The 19,739-nt window shown below is 40.8% G+C and overlaps 1 protein-coding gene across 4 annotated transcripts in view; it reads right to left on the bottom strand.

Annotated features, from left to right (window-relative positions):
* Positions 1-245: 245 nt before the first annotated feature.
* LOC126980293 (solute carrier family 25 member 45-like) overlaps positions 246-19,739 on the bottom strand; it is a 35,984-nt gene continuing 16,490 nt past the window's right edge. For 3 of the 4 annotated variants that reach the window (XM_050830011.1, XM_050830010.1, XM_050830012.1), the window contains exons 6-8: positions 12,480-12,595; positions 3,136-3,221; positions 246-589 (exon numbers count right to left, since the gene is read on the bottom strand). In XM_050830011.1, coding sequence (XP_050685968.1) covers positions 371-589; positions 3,136-3,221; positions 12,480-12,595 — 421 coding nt within the window. In that variant the 3' untranslated portion in view covers positions 246-370. Of the gene's footprint in view, positions 590-3,135; positions 3,222-7,296; positions 7,392-12,479; positions 12,596-19,739 lie in introns of all 4 variants that reach the window. The other variant, XM_050830013.1, reaches the window with a different exon arrangement.

Raw genomic sequence — 19,739 nt, 5'->3', positions numbered from 1 at the left:
ACTTTCTTCTCTTCTTGTGCCCTTAACTACCTGAGGTTAAGTATTTATGTCCTTATTAAATATTCTTCATTATATCAGTTGCTCCTTCCTCGTCATCTCGTCCTCAGTTCCTCCTCTTCTTGTGCCCTTAACTATGTGAGGTCAAGTATTTATGTCCTTATTAAATATTCTTCATTATATCAGCTCTCCTCATTCAATCATCTCTCTCTCAGTTCCTCCTCTTCTTGTGCCCTTAACTATGTGAGGTCAAGTATTTATGTCCTTATTAAATATTCTTCATTATATCAGTTGCTCCTTCCTCGTCATCTCGTCCTCAATTCCTCCACTTCTTGTGCCCTTAACTATGTGAGGTCAAGTATTTCTGTCTTTATTAAACTATCTTCTGTATTAGCTGCTCATTCCTCGTCGCCGCGCCATCTACTCCTTCTCCTCTTGATGTGAGTCGCTTCATGAGGTTCAGGAAGGTTACGTAGCCGAGGAAGATCGCTCCGTTGGTCGGGAAAGCTCTCAGGGACATCATAGCGAAGCCCCGCACGAAGACCGAGGGGCCTTCAGCCTTGTAGCTCTTGATGAAGCAGTCCCACATGCCCTGAGGTGGAGAGGGGTGCGGTTAGGTATGGCGGATAGAGAGGAAAGGAGGAATTGGGTAAGGAGAATAACTGTTGAGGAAAAGGAAGGGTAAAGGAGAGGTTTAGTAGGAAGGGTGAAGAAACGAGACCGGATAAGAAGAGAGGAAAGAGAAGGAAAGATTGTGAATAGAGAGGGGTGCGGTTTGGATTGGCGGATAGAGAGGAAAGGAGGGATTGGGTAGGGAGAATAACTGTTGAGGAAAAGGAAGGGTAAATGAGAGGTTGAGTAGGAAGGGTTAAGAAACGAAACTGAATAGGAAGAGAGGAAAGAGAAGGAAAGATTGTGAATAGAGAGATGACGTATATTTTTATGGTCATGTTTTGAGAATAAAGAGGAAAAGTAAAGGAAAAGAGAGACTGGTTAGGGAGAAAGGACAGGTAAAAAGATCGTAAGTTGGAGAGGAAGGGTGCAGGGAAGGAGGGACAGAGCAGGAAGAAAGGAAATGGAAGGAAAGATTGTGAATAGGAAGAAGAAAGATAAAATTATGATAAAGTTTTGAAAATAGAGAGGAAAAGTAAAGGAAAAGAGAGACTGATTAGGAAGAAAGGAGTAAGTTGGAGAGGGAAGGTACAGGAAAGGAGGGACAAAGTAGGAAGAAAGGAAATGGAAGGAAAGATTGTGAATAGGAAGAAGAAAGATAAAATTATGATAAAGTTTGGAGAACAGAGAGAGGAAGGGTGAATGAAAGAGGTGACTGCTTAGAAAAGAATGGAAAAGAGAAAAGAGATTGTTAAGAAGGATGGATGATAATTTGTTTGCATAATTATTAGACGAGGAGAGAGAAATACAGCATCAGAAACATTCAATAATAATAACATACAATATTTTCCTCTCCCCTACCGCCACTCCCCGACAAGCTGTATTCCAAAGGTCCTCCAGCAAGGGATATGCATAACTGTGATGCCTTCCTGCCTTTGAAATGTAATCCAGTCTCCATCTTTTTCTCTCCTTCGTACATTTCCATTAACAAATTCCGTGTTTCTCATCATATTTTAAAGTCCAACATGTTTTGCGAGTCTAGCAGTTTCACTTCTCTGCCTACAAATATATATAAGATATTTCTAACTGTAAGGATGTATACTCGCACTATATATGAATTCTCTAATGATCTATACATATCACACTTTATATAGCTGTTACGATCTATATAAACAGCACATTTTGTTCACCTTATATGGAAATATGAATAACAAACTTCATCGTAAAGCTAGAGAGTGACAGTGAACGATGAAACGAATGTATAATGATAATGATAATGATGATAATTATGATAAATGATGAGGTATTAAAAGAAGAAGAAGAAGAAGAAGCAGGAGGAGGAATGATAATAAGAGGAGGAGAAGGAGGAGGTAAAATTTGGGAAGGAAGGAAAGAAAAAAAGAATGGAAGAAAGGAAGAAAGAAAGAAAGAAAAAAGTAGAAAGAAAGGAAGGAAAGAGATGGAAGGAAGGAGTAAGGTAAACACGGTCACACACACACACACACACACACACACACACACACACACACACACACACACACACACACACACACACACACACACACACACATATTTCCGTTCTCGCGACTGTCACTTCATATTTTTTTTCGTCCATGTCACTTCCCCGTGTCGTGTGTGTGTGTGTGTGTGTGTGTGTGTGTGTCACCTGCACGCATACACACGTTTCCCTTTTTTTGTATACACTATCACGACCTCCCGTTTTCTATATTGGCTTCCTCTCTCGTCGCACTTTCCAGTTGTTGTTTTTTTTATTCTGTGATTTTACTTTTTTTCTTTATTCTGTGATGTCTTTCCATTACCCTTTTTGTTTTCCTTTTAGTCAATGAGTCATATTCTAAAACATTTCGTTGCCCAAGAACACATATTTGACAAGGCTTTCGTAGGAGTTTTGGGCATTTCCAGGAGCGGTTTTATGAGACTGGTGGTAGTTTGACCCATCCTCTGTACCCTGAACCTATAGAAACACTCAATACAACCAGACTGACCCCCTCTTTGACCTTTAGAAATATAAGATGTGACCAATAGGTGAAGGTGAGCAGAATTAGTATGATGATCTTGTGTATTTTGAGTTTTGATACGATGATGTTACCTATAAACTGTACTAAAGAATTTCTATATTATTCATTGTCGTGAGCATGCTTCGATTATTTTGTAGGTTGGATTATAATCAATGAAAGCACCTGGCTATAGTTTTCTCCTTACTGTAAATCCTGCGTGAGTGAAAGTACCTTGTATGGGAATGATTTGGTATTATTATTTTTATTTCTAATTCTTACTTTATTATTTTTTCTTCTTTTTAATGCTGTTATTTCTTTCTCTTTCTTTTCATTTCTTCCTTCCTTCCTTCCTTCCTTCCTTCCTTCCTTTCCTCCTTCCTTCCTTCCTTCCTTCCTTCCTAGTATGGGGTTCAATGACTACTATGGGAGGTTATTAATTGTACTGAGTCTCATTGTATACATAATTGGGGTTATTTTCTGTAGGGTTCACCGTTCCTTAATGGGTTACCTTGTACTGTGGGTTCGAGGGGTTGTCAGCCTGGAGCCTCGACTTCAACACGTCCAGAGGTAGAATGGAAGCCCAAGACAACACACCTGAGGATGGGAAGACAGGTGAAGGGCAGGTGAGGAAGGTGTAGGAGAAGGAAGAGGAGGAGGAGGGAGAGGGTAAGGGGTGGATGGATGGATGGATGGATGGATGGAAGGAGGGAGGGAGAGAGAAAGGAAGGAAGGAAGGGGGAGAGAGAGAGAGAGAGAGAGAGAGAGAGAGAGAGAGAGAGAGAATTACATAGATTTACATAGAAAATCAGACCACACAGACCCCATGGTCCAGACTAGGTGGTCTGTCCTTAAACCTAAGTGATTTTACATTAATCAGAAGGCTCCAAAACGTTGCATTTCTACTCTAGTTGATATTAAGTTGAAGGAAGTGACGGTCGAGCTTTTTTTTGAAGGAGTCAATCGTGTTACACTGGACCATTGATGGCCGGAGCTTATTCCATTCTCGCACTACAACGTTGGTGAAGAAAAATTTGGTGCAGTCTGAATTTACTTGTCTACATCTGAGTTTTTTACCATTGTTCCTCGTGCGCAAAGTGTCATCGATCATAAACAATGTTGATCTGTCTACATTCATGAAACCATTAAGTATTTTAAAACATTCGATCAGTTTTCCTCGGAGGCGACGTTTCTCAAGAGAGAACATGTTAAGGGTGGATAGCCTTTCTTCGTAGGATTTGTTGCGCAAGGAAGGGATCATTTTCGTTGCCCGACGCTGAACACCTTCTAATTTAGCAATATCCTTTGCATGGTGGGGAGACCAAAACTATACCGCATATTTCAAGTGGGGTCTGACTAAACTATTGTAGAGCGGAAGTATTACATCTTTATTCTTGAATAAAAAGTTTATTTTAATGAAGCCCAACATTCTGTTCGCTTTATTTGCTGCATCGATGCATTGGTGTGAGAATTTTAGGTTTGATACGATTTTGACCCCCAAGTCCTTGATGCATTGAACGCTTTTGAGTTTAGCACAGCGCATTTCGTAATCGAACTTCTTATTCCTCGTTCCAACTTGAAGGACCTGGCACTTGTTTACGTTAAAGGGCATCTCCCATCTATCCGACCAAGCTGAAAGAGAGAGAGAGAGAGAGAGAGAGAAAGGAAAGGAGGGAGGAAGAGAAAGGGAAATGAAGGAAGGAAGAACGGAAGGAAATATTAGAAAAACGAGGGTGTGAAAGAGAAGAGGAGAGAGAAAGATAGATTGAAAAATAAAAGATAAGAAATAAGAAGAAATAAATGAGAGAAGAGGGAGAGAAAGTAAATAAACAAATTAATAAGAAAGCAAAATGATAAAATAAAAAATGATACATAAAAATAATAACATGAAAAAGGAAAGGAAAACGAAGAAAAAAGAAAAAGAGCAAAAAATAAGAAAAAGATTAAAAAGTAATAAAAAATAATTGACAAGCTGTCATATTTTATTCCTCGTAACTTGTCGCAATCAATTTTTAATACTATTTTTATCAACGTTTATATTGCACTACCTTCGATAACTTTAGTCAGTGAGTAGTTAAGTTTTTTTTTTCTTTCTTATGAAATTCCATCTGCGAAAGTAAAGTTTGGAAGATTGTAGTGTAGTAATTGAAGCAGTAGTAGTAGTAGTAGTAGTAGCAGTAGCAGTAGTAGTAGTAGTAGTAGTAGCAGTAGTAGTAGTAGTAGTAGTAGTAGTAGTAGTAGTAGTAGTAGTAGTAGTAGTAGTAGTAGCAGTAGTAGTAGTAGTAGTAGTAGTAGTAATAGTAGTAGTAGTAGTAGTAGTAGTAGTAGTAGTAGTAGTAGTAGTAGTAGTAGTAGTAGTAGTAGTAGTAGTAGTAGTAGTAGTAGTAGTAGTAGTAGTAGTAGTAGTAGTAGAAGGAGGAGGAGGAGGAAGAGGAAAAGGGAGAGAAAGAGAAAAAGAAAGAGGAAGAGGAAGAGGAAGAGGAGGAGGAGGCAGAACGTGAGGATAAGGAGCAGAAGTGTAATGAAAAATGATAATAGTTAATAATGAAAAAAACAAACACTACCACCACCACCACTACCACCAACACCACCACTACCACCACCACCACTACCACTACCACCACCACATATGCGCAGCCACACAAGCACAGGTGTGTTATGCCACTAATCAACTCTTCATATTTCACCTCAATCACCTATCATTACACCCCGTCTTTTTCTGCTTCCCTTACGTTATTTTAAGCAATTTAGTATTTCTCACCAAGGTCCATCTTCTCAAACGCGTGGCTATGAGAATCTTTAAATAAAACATCAATATCACTTCTCTTCTTACATCACTTCCCTTTGCAGTATCTCTTTTCTCCATCAATTTAACATCTCTTCATCAGGATCTCTTCTCTTCATCATTATCTCTTCATCAATGTCACTTCTCTTACTCTATATCTCTTCTCTCCTCTAGCTTTAAGGAAATACACACCCACATTCCATAAGGCTTTCGTAGAGGTGGTTGTGTGTATTTCCAAGGGTAGTTTTAAGGGTCTAGTGATGGTTTGACAAGGCTTATGCATCGTGGACGGGAGAATCACTCTTGAGAACCCGTCTAATCTCCTTTGTGACCCTTGGAATTAGTTGTTGGAAGAGTTGAAAGCGTCTGAGATGAAGAAAAATTGATGGAGATGAAGAAAAATTGATCGAGATGAAGAAAAATTGATCCAGATGAAAAATTGATCGGGATGAAGAAAAATTGATCGAGATGAAGAAAAATTGATCGAGATGAAGAAAAATTGATTGAGATGAAGAAAAATTGATCGAGATGAAGAAAAATTGATGGAGATGAAGAAAAATTGATCGAGATGAAGAAAAATTGATGGAGATGAAGAAAAATTGATCGAGATGAAGAAAAATTGATCCAGATGAAGAAAAATTGATTGAGATGAAGAAAAATTGATCGGGATGAAGAAAAACTGGTCCAGATGAAGAAAAATTGATCGAGATGAAGAAAAATTGATCGAGATGAAGAAAAATTGATTGGGATGAAGAAAAACTGATCCAGATGAAGAAAAATTGATTGAGAAGAAGAAAAACTGATTGAGATGAAGACAAAACTCACCAAAATGAAGACAAACTGATTCCTGAACACACAAACACGAGGAGCTGAGCCACCCACATAAGCGACAGTATTACCAACACCAACAACAAATTAAATAACCAGATACAGGCCAGTTGTTCTTTAATGTTTATTCGGCCCCGATAGCCAAGGGTCAACTTTAAGCCACTCTGATACACCCACTTCAATATTACCCTACTACTGCTGTCGACTTATAATCTTTAGTAACCCCGTAAAAATGACTGAAACGAGGATGATCGGAAACACAAACTGACTTTTTTTATATTCGTTTTTTTAGCAATTCTTCTTCTTCTACTTCTTCTACTTCTTGTTCATACTCTTTTTCTTATTATTGAGATACGTGAAAGGGGGTTAAAGGGAAAACAAAATTAATTATATAGACCCAAACAGATACCCATCGATGAGCAGAGAAAGATATGAAAATTAAGAGAGAAAGTGACGAAGAAGTAAATAAATAATAAATAAAAGAGAAAGAAAAAGAGATGGTGATAGGCAAAGAGAGGGATAGTGAAGCATGAATAATTAAAAAGAAGAGAAAATAGAGACCGTGATTGAAAAGGAGATATTGACGGTATAGTAAGGAGAACAGTAAAGGAAAGAGGAACAAAATATATATCCTAATGAATTTACAGGTGAATGTTGACCTTTGCATTAAGTTTATGAACTAAGACCTATGAAGCGATACAATGCGTCGGAAGAACAAGAACAAGAAGAAAAATAAAAAGAAGAAAAACAAAGAGAGAAAGAAAAAAAGGACAAGGAAAAAAAGAAGACAAGAAAAGGATGGGAAAGGAAAACAAAAGGAAAAGGAAAAAATGAAAACGAAAAATGAAAAAAAAGAAAAGAAAAAAGAAAAGGAAAAAAGCAAAAACAAGTAAACTGAAAGGATAAATCAACAAAAAGGAAAAGGAAAATAAAGAAGAAAAAAAATCAGAAAAAGGAAGAAAAATGAGAAAATTAAAAAAAACGAAAGAGAAGGAAAAAAAGAACAAACATATGGCTACAGGTGAGGCTCAGGTGAGAGCGGCCCGTGCGTGGACTTACCTGCCGCACCCCCGGCCAGGAGAGTGGACAGCGACGAGGACTGAACCACCAGCGCCTCGTACACAACCACGTAAACCCCCGAGGCCACTACGTCCCTACCACGAGAACGGCGAAGGTCAGGTCAGGCCAGGGCAGGTCAGGATTAAGGTTGGTTGAAAAAATATCATTTTTTAAGGCGTCGCCTTCCCTTAAGGTTAATTTAGTCTGGCTTGGTTAGGTTTGGTTGTCGTTGTCGTCGGTTAAGAATAGTTTGGTTAAGTTTATGAGTTTGGTTGTGGTGATTTAATTCCAAAAGGCTCCCCGTATTTAAATTTGGTTAATAGTGATCTGGTGCTTTTGGTCCGAGTTTTTTTTTTTTTTTTTTTTTTTTACGTCTTGGCCTATTGCGCCGGTAGGCTTCTTCCCGGTGGATCCTGATGGTCGGTCCAAGGCTTCTTCCCGGTGGGGCCTGATGGTCGACCCAGCCCGTTCTGGCGCAGGCGAGTGTTTATAGTGGCGCCATCTTGCATTGGCTCATGCTGCCCTCCCGGAGCTCATATTTAATCCTAGAATCTATAGTCTGGGTTGATAGGTGGTCTTGTGGACAGCATGTCCAGATATATGATTGTCTTAGACGTTTGAAAACAGCTTAAGTTTGGGTTTAGTTATGGTAATCTATTTCCAGAGGGCTTTCTGAACGTGAGTTTGGTTAGAGTAAACTTTATATATATATATATATATATATATATATATATATATATATATATATATATATATATATATATATATATATATATATATATATAATCTGGCTTGATTAAATTTCCTTGTCTTAGGCGTCCTCCTCCTCAAAGACTGCGCCCTCCCTAAAGGAGGGAGCACGGGCCATTGCCAATGGTGGCCCGTAGCAGGGTGTCGACAGACCGACTGTATCGGCTGACGTCAGCCGACCCAACCAACTCGGTCTGTCGACGAGGACTAGCGTGTCTGTTCGAAGCATCGTTTGGAAATAGATTAATTTAGTTTGAGTTTGGTTACGGTTATCTATTTCCAAAGGACTCTCTATACACACTCAGTTACATCTGTTGAAATAAATAACAATAACAATAACAGCGCTCATAATAATGTGTCACCTGTCCATTAATTAAAGCTCCTGCAGGTGATGCGCTTCCCGTAATAACGTTCCCATGCATCATTACGTCGCTATTGAAACAGGTAACGCGATCCTTATGGGACTCCCGTAAATAATAATATGATCCATCAACTAAACAACTATTTTATATTATATTTCGTAGAACAGGAGACGTATCCATTTTATATTCTTTTTCGTAAAGGACTGACCATCACTTTTCTGCAAAGGATGAAATATACTTTACGGCTTAGATGAGATGGAATATTTGTGTCTTTTTAAACAGTATTACCAAAGAGCTTATACAACATTTTGGTGGTGGTGAATAAGGAAATAGATTCGTTTAGTTCAGCGCAAGAATTTTCAGTGGAGGATGAAATATATTGCGAGATTTGTGTGGTTTTAAGCAGTATTACCAAACAACTTATAAAAAAATATATAATTGACGGAGGAAGATGAAATACATTCGCTTAGGATCTTCACTTTTTTTATACAACACAATACAATGATACACCTGAACAAATAAATATTCCTACTCGTAAATCCTGATATTCTCCTGATATTCCCTAAAATCCTAATATCCTCGTAAATCCTGATATTCTGTATTTTTCTACTTTTTACTTCATTATTTTTTCTACTTTTTCTTCATTATTTTTCTATTTTTTACTTCATTATTTTTTTCTACTTTTTTTTTACTTTATTATTTTTCTACTTTTTACTTTATTACTTTTCTACTTTTTACTTCATTATTTTTCTACTTTTTACTTTATTACTTTTCTACTTTTTACTTTATTATTTTCTACTTTTTACTTTATTACTTTTCTACTTTTTACTTCATTATTTTTCTACTTTTTTACATCATTATTTTTTTTACTTTTTTACTTCATTATTTTTCTACTTTTTACTTCATCATTTTTCTACTTTTACTTCACCATTTTTTTTTACTTTTTACTTCATTATTTTTCTACTTTTTACTTCACTATTTTTTCTACTTTTTACTTCACTCTTTTTTCTACTTTTTACTTCATTATTTTTCTACTTTTTTACCTCAATATTTTTTTCTACTTTTTAATTCACTATTTTTTCTACTTTTTTATTCATTATTTTTTTGGTATTTTGGAAGTGATTTTTGTTTTGCTTATATTTTTCGTATAGTTGACATGTTCTATTTTTTTTTTACTTCATCATTGTTTTTATTATTTGTTGTTGTTTTTATGTGTGTGTGTGTGTGTGTGTGTGTGTGTGTGTGTGTGTGTGTGTGTGTGTGTGTGTAATTGCGTGTGTATATGTGTTGTTAGACACACTAGACTTGGCAACACCTCAACAACATAAGCGTAAAGCAACTGAACAAACACGAGAAAAAAAGCATAAAAAAACAAAGCCAGGAAGTTAAGAGAGACTAAACAGGAAAAGAAAAAACAAGGCAGACAATTACTATGAAGAAACAAAGACAACGGCACAAAAAAAAAACACAGAAAACTTAATAACAGCAACGGGGTGAGGGAGGCGTGGAAGCACAAAGCCAGGATGGAGCGTGCGTGCAAGGGTGACGGGAAGAGGGAAAATGAGGAGGAGGGTAAACAGTAAGGGTGTGAGATGGGAGACACACCTGGCACACACCTGCACACGTAGACATGAGAACACCTGCCGTGAAAGGTGAGCAAAGGAAACAGCCGCCAATTTCACCTGCAGCGCGTACAGTCAAAAGGCAGGTGAGAAAAATGAGTTAGAGAGAGAGGGAAGAAAGGAGAGGAGGAAGAAAGGAAAAGAGTATGGAAGGAGGGGGAAGGGATAGGAGAGAAAGAGAGAAAAAGTGAAGGAAGGAAGGAGAGAAGGAAGAAAGGAAAAGAGTATGGAAAGAGGGGGAAGGGATAGGAGAGAAAGAGAGAAAAAGTGAAGGAAGGAAGGAGAGAAGGAAGAAAGGAAAAGAGTATGGAAGGAGGGGGAAGGGATAGGAGAGAAAAAGAGAGAAAAAGTGAAGGAAGGAAGGAGAGAAGGAAGAAAGGAAAAGAGTATGGAAGGAGGGGGAAGGGATAGGAGAGAACTGAAAGATAGGTGAGAAAGAGAGAGAAAAAGTGAAGGAAGGAAGGAGAGAATGGAAGAAAGGAAGACAGGATAAAAGAAGATAGAGAGGGTAGGAAAGAAGGAATGGACAAATATGAAAGAGAGAGAGAGAGCGAGGAAAAGAGGAGAGAGAAGAAAGAAAGAAGAGAGAGAGAGATAAGGGTAATGTAGCAAAGGAGAATAGGAAGAAAGAAGGAGGAAAGAGTCAAATAAAAGAGTGAGAGAAATGAGAGGGAAAGAAACAAGGAGGTAAGGGAAATAAAATAAAAGGAAGTAAACAAAAAAAAAGAAATAAAAAAATGCTAATAAAGAGGTGAACTAAAGTAGATAAAGAAAGAAGAAGAGGAACAGGAAGGAAGGAAGGAAGGAAGATAAGAAAATAATAGAGAAACGATATAATGAACAAGGGAAGGAAAGGAAGGAAGGGAAGGAGACGAGATAGAAAATAAAGGACGAGTGTAAGCTAAAAGATGAATAGAAAGATATAAATAAAGAAGGAAGAAGAGGAACAAGAAGCAAAGTTGATAATAGCGAATACAGGACACAAGGAATAAGGAGAATGAAGGAGGGAAGAGAAGAAGAAGCAGAAGATAAAACAAAAGACAGTAAACAAACAGATAAGGGGAGAGACGAAGATAAATGAGGAAGAAAGGAGAAACAGGAAGGAAAGGAGGGGAGTAATAATGTTGATAACGAAGCAAGAGGAAGAAGAGGAGGAGGGAAGGGAAGAGGGAGGGAAAAGAGAAAAATTATTAAATGCAAGTATAAACAAACAGAGGAAAGGAGAGACATATATCTTGGAAATGCAGGATAGGGAATAAAAATGGAAGAAAGGGAGGAAGGGAGAACAGAATAAGGGTGAAGGAAGGAAGGGAAGGAAAACCCTCCATAAGGTAGAATAGAGGGAAATCCAGGTGAGAAGGGAGGGAGGAAGGAGAGAGAAAAAGGGGGCAGAATAAGAAGAAAAGGAAATAAAGTAGGGAAAAGTGTTAAAGAGAGAGGGAGAGAGAGAAAGAGAAAGAGATTGGTGAGAGAGAAGAAAGGAAGAAAAGAAGGAAAGAAAGCAGATCAAGATAGGAAAGAGGAAAGGAAAGAGGAAGGGAAAGAAAGGGGCTTAAAAATAGAAGGGAGGGAAGATGATAGCTCAGAATGAGGAGGAAAGAAATTAAAAGAAAAGGGTTAAGGTGCAGAGAAAGAGAGAGAAGGAGGAGAGAGGGAGAAAGCAGCGAAGGGAGATAGGAAAATGGGAGTAAATGAGGTATGAAGAGGGGAAAACGAAGGAAGGAAAGAGAGAGAAAAGGGAAAGAGGAAAACAGGAGGAAAGAGATGGAGGCGGAGAGGAGGGAAGAAGTGAGGGGCAGAATAAGGAGGAAGGGAAGGAAAGTAAAGGTGGAAGAGAGAAAGAGAAACAGACAGGTGAGAGGAAAGGAAGGAAGGGAGGAAGGGAGGAACGCAGATCAAGGAAGGAGAAAGAAGGGGGTTTAAAATAAGAGAAGGAAAAAAAGAGAGCCCAGAATATTGAAGGAAGGGAAGGAAACTCAATATTCGAGGTGAGAGAAAGGGGGGAAAGCAGATGAAGGAAGGAGAAAGAGAGAGAGGAAGGGAAAAAAGAGACCCCAGAATAAAGAAGGAGGAAGGGAGCGAAAGTATAGTTAACGTGAGAGAGAGAAAGAGAAAGGGACAGGTGAGAGGGAAGGAAGGAAGGAAGGAAGAAGGGAGAAAGGGAGGAAAGCAGATAAAGGAAGGAGAAAGAAGGGGGTTTAAAATTAGAGAAGGAAAAAAAGAGAGCCCAGAATATTGAAGGAAGGGAAGGAAACTCAATATTCGAGGTGAGAGAAAGGGAGGAAAGCAGATGAAGGAAGGAGAAAGAGAGAGAGGAAGGGAAAAAAGGGGGTTACAAATAAGAGAAAGAAAAAAAGAGAGCCCAGAATATTGAAGGAAGGGATGGAAAGTCAGTATTCGAGGTGAGAGTGAGGTGGATTGGAAGCAGCAATAAGCGTGTCTCGCCTACCTGCCATCCCGCCGCAAAATATTAGCACCGGGGCGTTGGCCTTCTCCTCGCTACCCGAGATCGAGTTGACCATCGCCTCGTACAGCACCATGTAGGCCCCGAACGACGGCACATCCCTGCAACACACACACGCACACAAGCTAGTCCGCGCACATACCAGGCTCTTTAATTCTACGCACACATGCTCGTTATTTTGCTTACATGCTTGGGGGTGTTGCTGATTATGCAGAGACATGCGTGGTAAGTACACAGGCTGAGGATGGAATATGTGTTACGCTCCCTTGTACTGCCTTTGATAGTGTAGGAAATTTGCAGTGTTGCCACCAGAGGGATCTTGTAACTGATTTTTTTTCTCTCTTTTTTCTTCCTTTTAAGTCTTTGCTCTTTACTTTCTCCTCCTCCTTCCTCCCTACTGTCTTATTTTTCAGGATTTTTACTTCTCTTGAAAATTTAATGGTAAGACTTTAAAATTTTCATCTCCCTTTCACTATCCTCTCTACTCTTTACTCTTTCTTGTCCTCTTCGTTCCCTACTTTTCAACTTTCTTTTTTCTCTAATGCGTTTTTTTATGATAAGTATTGGTCAGGTTCCATCATTTTTATCTCCCTTTCCTTTTCCTCTCTACTCTTTACTCTTTCTTGTCCTCTTCTTTCCCTACTTTTCAACTTTCTTTTTTCTCTAATGCAATTTTTTTACAGATGGGTATTGGTCAGGTTCCAACATTTTGATCTCCCTTTTTTTATCTCTTTCCTCTTTACTCTCCCTTCTCTTCTGCCCTCCCTTCCTACTCTTCAGCATTTCTTCTTCTCTCTTTGAAAGTTTATTGGTAAGACTTGAAAATTTTCATCTTCCTTTCCCTCTCATCTTTACTCTTTCCTCTTTCCTCTCCCTTCTCTTATTCCTTCCCTTCCTACTCTTCAATATTTCTTACTTCCCTCTTTGAAAATTAATTGGTTAGACTTCAAAATGTTCATCTCCCTTTCTCTCTCCTCTTTACTTTTTCCTCTTTGCTCTCTCTTCTCTTCTTCCCTCCCTTCCTACTCTTCAATATTTCTTACTTCTCTCTTTGAAAATGTTCGTCTCCCTTTCCCTCTCCTCTTTACTCTTTCCCCTTTACCCTTTGCACTCCTCTCTCCTCTTCCCTCCTTCCCTCCTTTTCAACCCCCTCACTTCCCCCATGCAAAATCTATTAACATGGTGATTGGCCAGACTTCAAAATTGAGAGACTGAATTGAGGTTTAACACTGTATTCATGTAGTTAATTCAAACCTGTATCTGCATGGGCAAACACTGTAGCTTTTGGTAACGAGAGGGCTATATAGAATCACGGAGTATTACATGAATGGACCGTGTATATAGCCAATGATTTTTCCATGAGGCTGAAGCGAGGGTCAACAGTGTACCTCTATCGTTAAGCCGTGTAGTCATATTTGTAAACACTGGATCCTTTTTTTTCGGCGGGGTGATGTAATTTATCTCGGCAAACACTGGATTAGGGTGCGATTTGCATGCATAAGAACATAAGAACATAAGAACGTAAGGAGTCTGCAAGAGGCCGGTTGGCCTATACAAGGCAGCTCCTGTACACTCATCCCCACCTAACCTCACCATCCATGGCTTTATCTAACCTCTTCTTGAATGTATCTATGGTATTGGCACCCACAACATGGCTCCCAAGCCTGTTCCATTCGTCCACCACTCTATTAGTGAACCAATTCTTGCCTATGTCTTTGTTGAATCTGAATTTGTCTAACTTAAAACCATTTCCACGCGTCCTACCTGGCTCTTTCACTCTCAAAATTTTATTGACATCCCCTTTATTAAATCCCTTCATCCATTTATAAACTTCGATCAAGTCTCCTCGCACCCTTCGCCTTTCTAGAGAGTGTAGATTTAACTGCTTTAGCCTGTCTTCATAAGGCAAGTTCCTCACCCCCTGAATCATCTTCGTCATCCTCCTCTGTATAGATTCTAACATCTTGATATCCATTCTATAATAGGGGGACCAGAACTGAACTGCATAATCGAGATGAGGTCGAACTAGTGCTAAGTAAAGTTTGAGGATGACTTCAGCGCTCCTATTGCTCACGCTCCTTGAGATGAAACCTAGTACTCTGTTTGCCCGATTTTTAGCCTGAATGCATTGAGCCCTAGGACGGAGGTCAGCGCTCACTAGGACTCCTAAGTCTCTCTCACGCCCAGACCTGCTTAGAGGAGTGTCATTTAAGTAATTGTGTAAGGGGTTATTCCTACCTACACTCAAAATGCTACACTTCCCGACATTGAATTCCATCTGCCACTTCCTCGCCCAATCATATAGTCTGTCAAGCTCATCCTGGAGAACGGTAGCGTAGCTGTCTGATTGGATTACTCTACCGATCTTGGTATCATCTGCGAACTTACTGACATCGCTACTGATTCCTGTGTCCAAGTCATTGATGTAAATAATAAAAAGCAGAGGACCCAGCACCGACCCCTGTGGGACTCCACTCGTAACACTGCCCCATTCAGATTTCTTACCATTGATTTGCACTCTCTGCTTCCTACCACTAAGCCACGCCCTGATCCAGCTCAAAACTTTCCCATCTACGCCGTGAGCCTGTAATTTTAGTAATAGCCGGTGATGAGGGACTTTGTCGAACGCTTTACTGAAATCTAGATATAATATGTCATAGTTTTCATCTCTGTCCACCGCCTCGATTACTTTAGTGTAGAAGGACAACAGGTTAGTAAGGCAAGACCTACCCTTTGTGAACCCATGTTGTGAGTCATGAATTAAATTATGCTTTTCTAGATGGTCCCGAATGCTCCTGGCTATAATCGACTCTAACATCTTTCCCACAACTGATGTTAAGCTAATTGGGCGATAGTTTGAGGTGGCTGACTTGTCTCCCTTTTTGAAAATCGGCGTCACATTAGCTACTTTCCATTGATTGGGCACATACCCAGAATTTACCGACATTTTAAAGATATCGGCAAGAGGGCCACTAAGGACTTCCTTGCACTCTTTCAGAACCCTTGGGAATACTTCGTCTGGGCCCGGCGATTTGTTTTTCTTCAACCTACCAATCTCATCCTGGACTACTTGCCTAGTGATGATCACATCCCTCAACTTGTCGTTCTCGTCACCCTCATATATCTGAACTCTCTCCGGAATGGTTGTTAGATTTTCCTGCGTGAAAACTGAGAGGAAATAATCATTCATCATTTGGCTCATATCTTCTCCAATCTCAACGAGCTCGCCCTTGTTTGTTTTCAACGGTCCAATTCTGTCCCTTGTTTTCGTCCTGTACAATTTGAAGAAGCCCTTGGGATCGCTCTTGGCCTCGTTGGCTACCCTAATCTCATAATTTCTTTTTGCAAGGCGGGTGTTCTTCTTCACCGACCTGGCTAGCTCAACATACCTACCCCTGAGGTGGATCTCTCCGTTCTTTATTTTCCTATAAATTCCTCTCTTCAAGCCTATTTCATGCTTGAGTCTGCGGGTCATCCATTTGGGGTCGTTATTTTCCTTCCTACGTGCTTGGTAAGGGATATGCTGTCTCTGACCCTCTGCAATTTCTCTAACTAAATTATTGTAGGTCATTTCTACATGGTTCCCCTGTCTTTCCGGTTCCAGCCCTGAGATCTGGCCCTCATCCAGCCCTAGGGTTCCCCAATTTACCTCCTCAAGGTGTCTTCTGAGCCCCTCATAATCAGCTCTTCTAAAGTCAGGCACCAACACAGTCTAATTTAAACCTAATTTCCTTGTGATCACTGCCACCTAATTCTCCCCCAACATCTAGCTCGCTCATCGTATTCTTGTTGTTAGTTATTAGGACTAAGTCTAGAATGTTGTTACCCCTGGTAGGCTCAGTCATTGTCTGTTTGAGAAAATTATCATGTATTACTTTCAGAAAATCCTCAGACTCTAGATCACCCACCACGCCTTCCCAATCTATATTCCTATAGTTAAACTCCCCCATTATGCAGACATTTTTGCTCCTGCTCGCCCTGCCTACCTCTTGTAGTAATATATCAGTGTCCTGCCTGCTAAGGTTGGGTGGCCTGTAAAGAACCCCCATAATTAGTTTGTCTCTCCCTTTGTGGACGTCAACCCAAACTGATTCTGAGTCGCCATTTGTTTGAACAGAGTTGTTAGGGGAACATTTAAGTGTGTCTTTAACATAAAGTGCCACTCCCCTTCCCTTTCTTCCCTTTCTATCTTTGTGAAACATCTGATAACCATCTATTTCATACTCCGACATGAAGTTTTTGTTTGCAGTATCCACCTATGTTTCCGTGATAGCTATAATGTTGAATTTCTCGACACATCTTTCGCCCTCAGTAGATCTATCTTGTTCCTGAGACTCCTACTGTTGGTGTAATAAGCCGTTAGCCCATCCTTTCTTATATCCTTTCGATTTCTCCTGCGCCCCTAGTCCCAGTCTGCGATGCACTGACAGGCCCTCCCCCTCGCCTACTCTAAAAATCCTGTAGGGTGCTAAGTGATCGCTCGAGGGAGTCTGCGAGAACCTCCACCCCTGGAGTGACAGGTGCACGCCATCCTTGGCATACAAGGTGCCTTTATTGTAGAAGAGGTCCCAATTGTCAAGGAAAAGCCAACCATTTCGCTTACAGTGGGCCGCCAGCCTGCTGTTTACTGCTAAGGCTCTGAAAGCCATCCCAACCCCTCCTCGGCAAAACCCACAAACAGCCGGCACCCCCGAAGTCCCTCACTTTAGCAAACGATTCCCTGAAGCCGAAATATCTCTTCGCTACCCACCTTACCGATGTCATTACCACCGTAACTGCAGAAGACGATTGGCTGTGTCCCTCCTGCTAAAATTTCCTCCATTCTGTCAGATACGTGCTGGATGCCTGCCCAGGAAAGCACACTCGAAGCCTATTTTCCTTATCCCTTGAACAAAAGTACCTGTCAATGAACCTGACTTGAGAGTCCCCAACCACCAGTACTTTCCTCTTATTAACTTTGTCAGTAGACGGAAGGAAGCCGCTACAGGAGGAGGGGCGGCAGCAGGGGAGTGGGAGGAGGAGGAGGAGGAGGAGGAGGAGGAGGAGGAGGAGGAGGAGGAGGAGGAGGAGGAGGACGATGAGTGGAAGAAGGAGAGAAGGGGATGACGTCGAAGGGGGAGGGGGGGAGGAGGAGGTGGCTGAGGTGGTGGCGGAGGTGGTGGGGGAGGCAGGGGAGGAGGGGAGAGGGAGGGATGCGGGGGAGGAGGAGGAGGAGGCGGGGGAGGTAGTGGTAGCAGCGGAGGGGGGAGGTGATGTGGGGGAGGACAAGGAGAGAGAATGCGAGGAAGAGCAGGAAGAGACGGAAGGGAGGGAAGAGGTGGAGGAAAGGGGAGAGGGGGGTGATGAATGAGAATCAGCGGCGGCGGGGAAGGGAAGTATGGTGGGTGTGGAGTGGGGAGATGGCGGGTGAGGAGGGAGGGGGAGGGAGGAGAGAAGCGGTTGGAGGAGTGGAAGGGAAGAGGGAGATGCAGGAGGAGGGGGAAGTGAAGGGAGAAGGCACTAGCGAGGAGGGGGAGGCAGGCAGGAGAAGGGAGGCTGCTGTATGGGGAGAAACAGGGGTGGAAGGAAGGGGGGGTGAGGTACCCCCGCGAGTAGATGAGCAGGAACACCTGCTACACGCTGTGACTCGCTCCGCCAAATATTTCATGTCCCGCGTTAACGAGTGGATCGTGGATTCCAGGTGCTTGATTTTTCTTTCATCTTGCTCTGCCTTGATGCAGAAACGGCAAGTCTCGCTTGCCCCGTTACTTGTCCTAAAGTACTGCGGAGCTTGGCGAAGGCCACAGTTAGAACAACGTTTCAAATTTGAGGGCATATTGGCTGATCCTTCCGCGGAGCGTAGTGAGACAGAGGGTCCCGGGTGAAACAAAGGGTCCCCTGGGAATACGGCCGGCGAGCGAGGTGTCTGGTGGCCTGGAAATTTCCGTTTAACAAGGAAAATCACAGCCTGAAACAGCACCTAATATGAACACTTCCTGGAAAATGAATAGGAAAAAAATAAAATACGTGTAGAACGTTTAGAAGGAGCTTGCGTGCACCACTGTGAGGTTGTGAGATGTATGGGGTTAGTACAGCGAAGGAAAGCAAGTGTGTTAAGGTGAGGGTGATGGAATGTAATGAATCAGAAATAACACTTAGCAGAGCAGAGTGTTGGGTTGTAGTAGAGTGTTGGGTAGTAGTAGTTGTTGTTCAGTCACTGCAGCACACTACAGCAACAGAACAGCCTCAGGAACCGCTGGGTAGCAGATAAGGAGCCAAAGCGTCGAAACACTGAGGAGCAAGGTGACACACGTGTACCCCCGAGGCCGGGGCAGGGTCAATATATTGGGGGGAGTAATTCGTCATTTCAACACTGGCTCCATTGTTTTCACGAGGGTGTGTGTGAGGGAGGGTGCGTGTGTGTGTGCGTGTGTGTGTGTATGGAGGGGTGGGGGGTGCGTGTGTGTGTGTGCGTGTGTGTGTACTTTCAGGCCCGTGTTCGCTGCCCCATTTGCATAACGAGGGTATAATTACATGTTTTTCTGTCGCCTTTAATTTACACGTGAACGATGAAACTGCCGCGTCCTCGGTCCAAGGGAAAAAAAGGAGACAATTGAGCTGAGTTACTTTTCTTATAGTTGTAAAAAGGAGGCACGATTTTAGCTTCAATACTTTTGTTATATAGTTATAGATTTTTTTTTTTTTTTTTACGTGTGTCTAAGAAATTACGTCCTCAACTTTTCTATCTCTTTAATATAGTTCTAAGTCAGTTTTTTTTTTCTCGTGTGTGTATGAAAGAAATAACTCAGTTTTTCTATCTCTTTAATATAGTTCTGTCTTTTTTTTTTCTCGTGTGTGTATGAAAGAAATAACTCAGTTTTTCTATCTCTTTAATATAGTTCTGTCTTTTTTTTTTCTCGTGTGTGTATAAAAGAAATAACTCAGTTTTTCTATCTCTTTAATATAGTTCTAAGTCTTTTTTTTTTCTCGTGTGTGTATGAAAGTAATAACTCAGTTTTTCTATCTCTTTAATATAGTTCTAAGTCTTTTTTTTTCTCGTGTGTGTATGAAAGTAATAACTCAGTTTTTCTATCTCTTTAATATAGTTCTAAGTCTTTTTTTTCTCGTGTGTGTATGAAAGTAATAACTCAGTTTTTCTATCTCTTTAATATAGTTCTAAGTCTTTTTTTTTTTCTCGTGTGTGTATGAAAGAAATAACTCAGTTTTCTATCTCTTTAATATAGTTCTAAGTCAGTTTTTTTTTTC

Source organism: Eriocheir sinensis, chromosome 44 (genome assembly GCF_024679095.1).
Source record: "Eriocheir sinensis breed Jianghai 21 chromosome 44, ASM2467909v1, whole genome shotgun sequence".
NCBI lineage: Eukaryota > Metazoa > Arthropoda > Malacostraca > Decapoda > Varunidae > Eriocheir > Eriocheir sinensis.
Note: the sequence above shows the minus strand (reverse complement) of the source record. Positions and strands in the feature narration are given on the sequence as shown.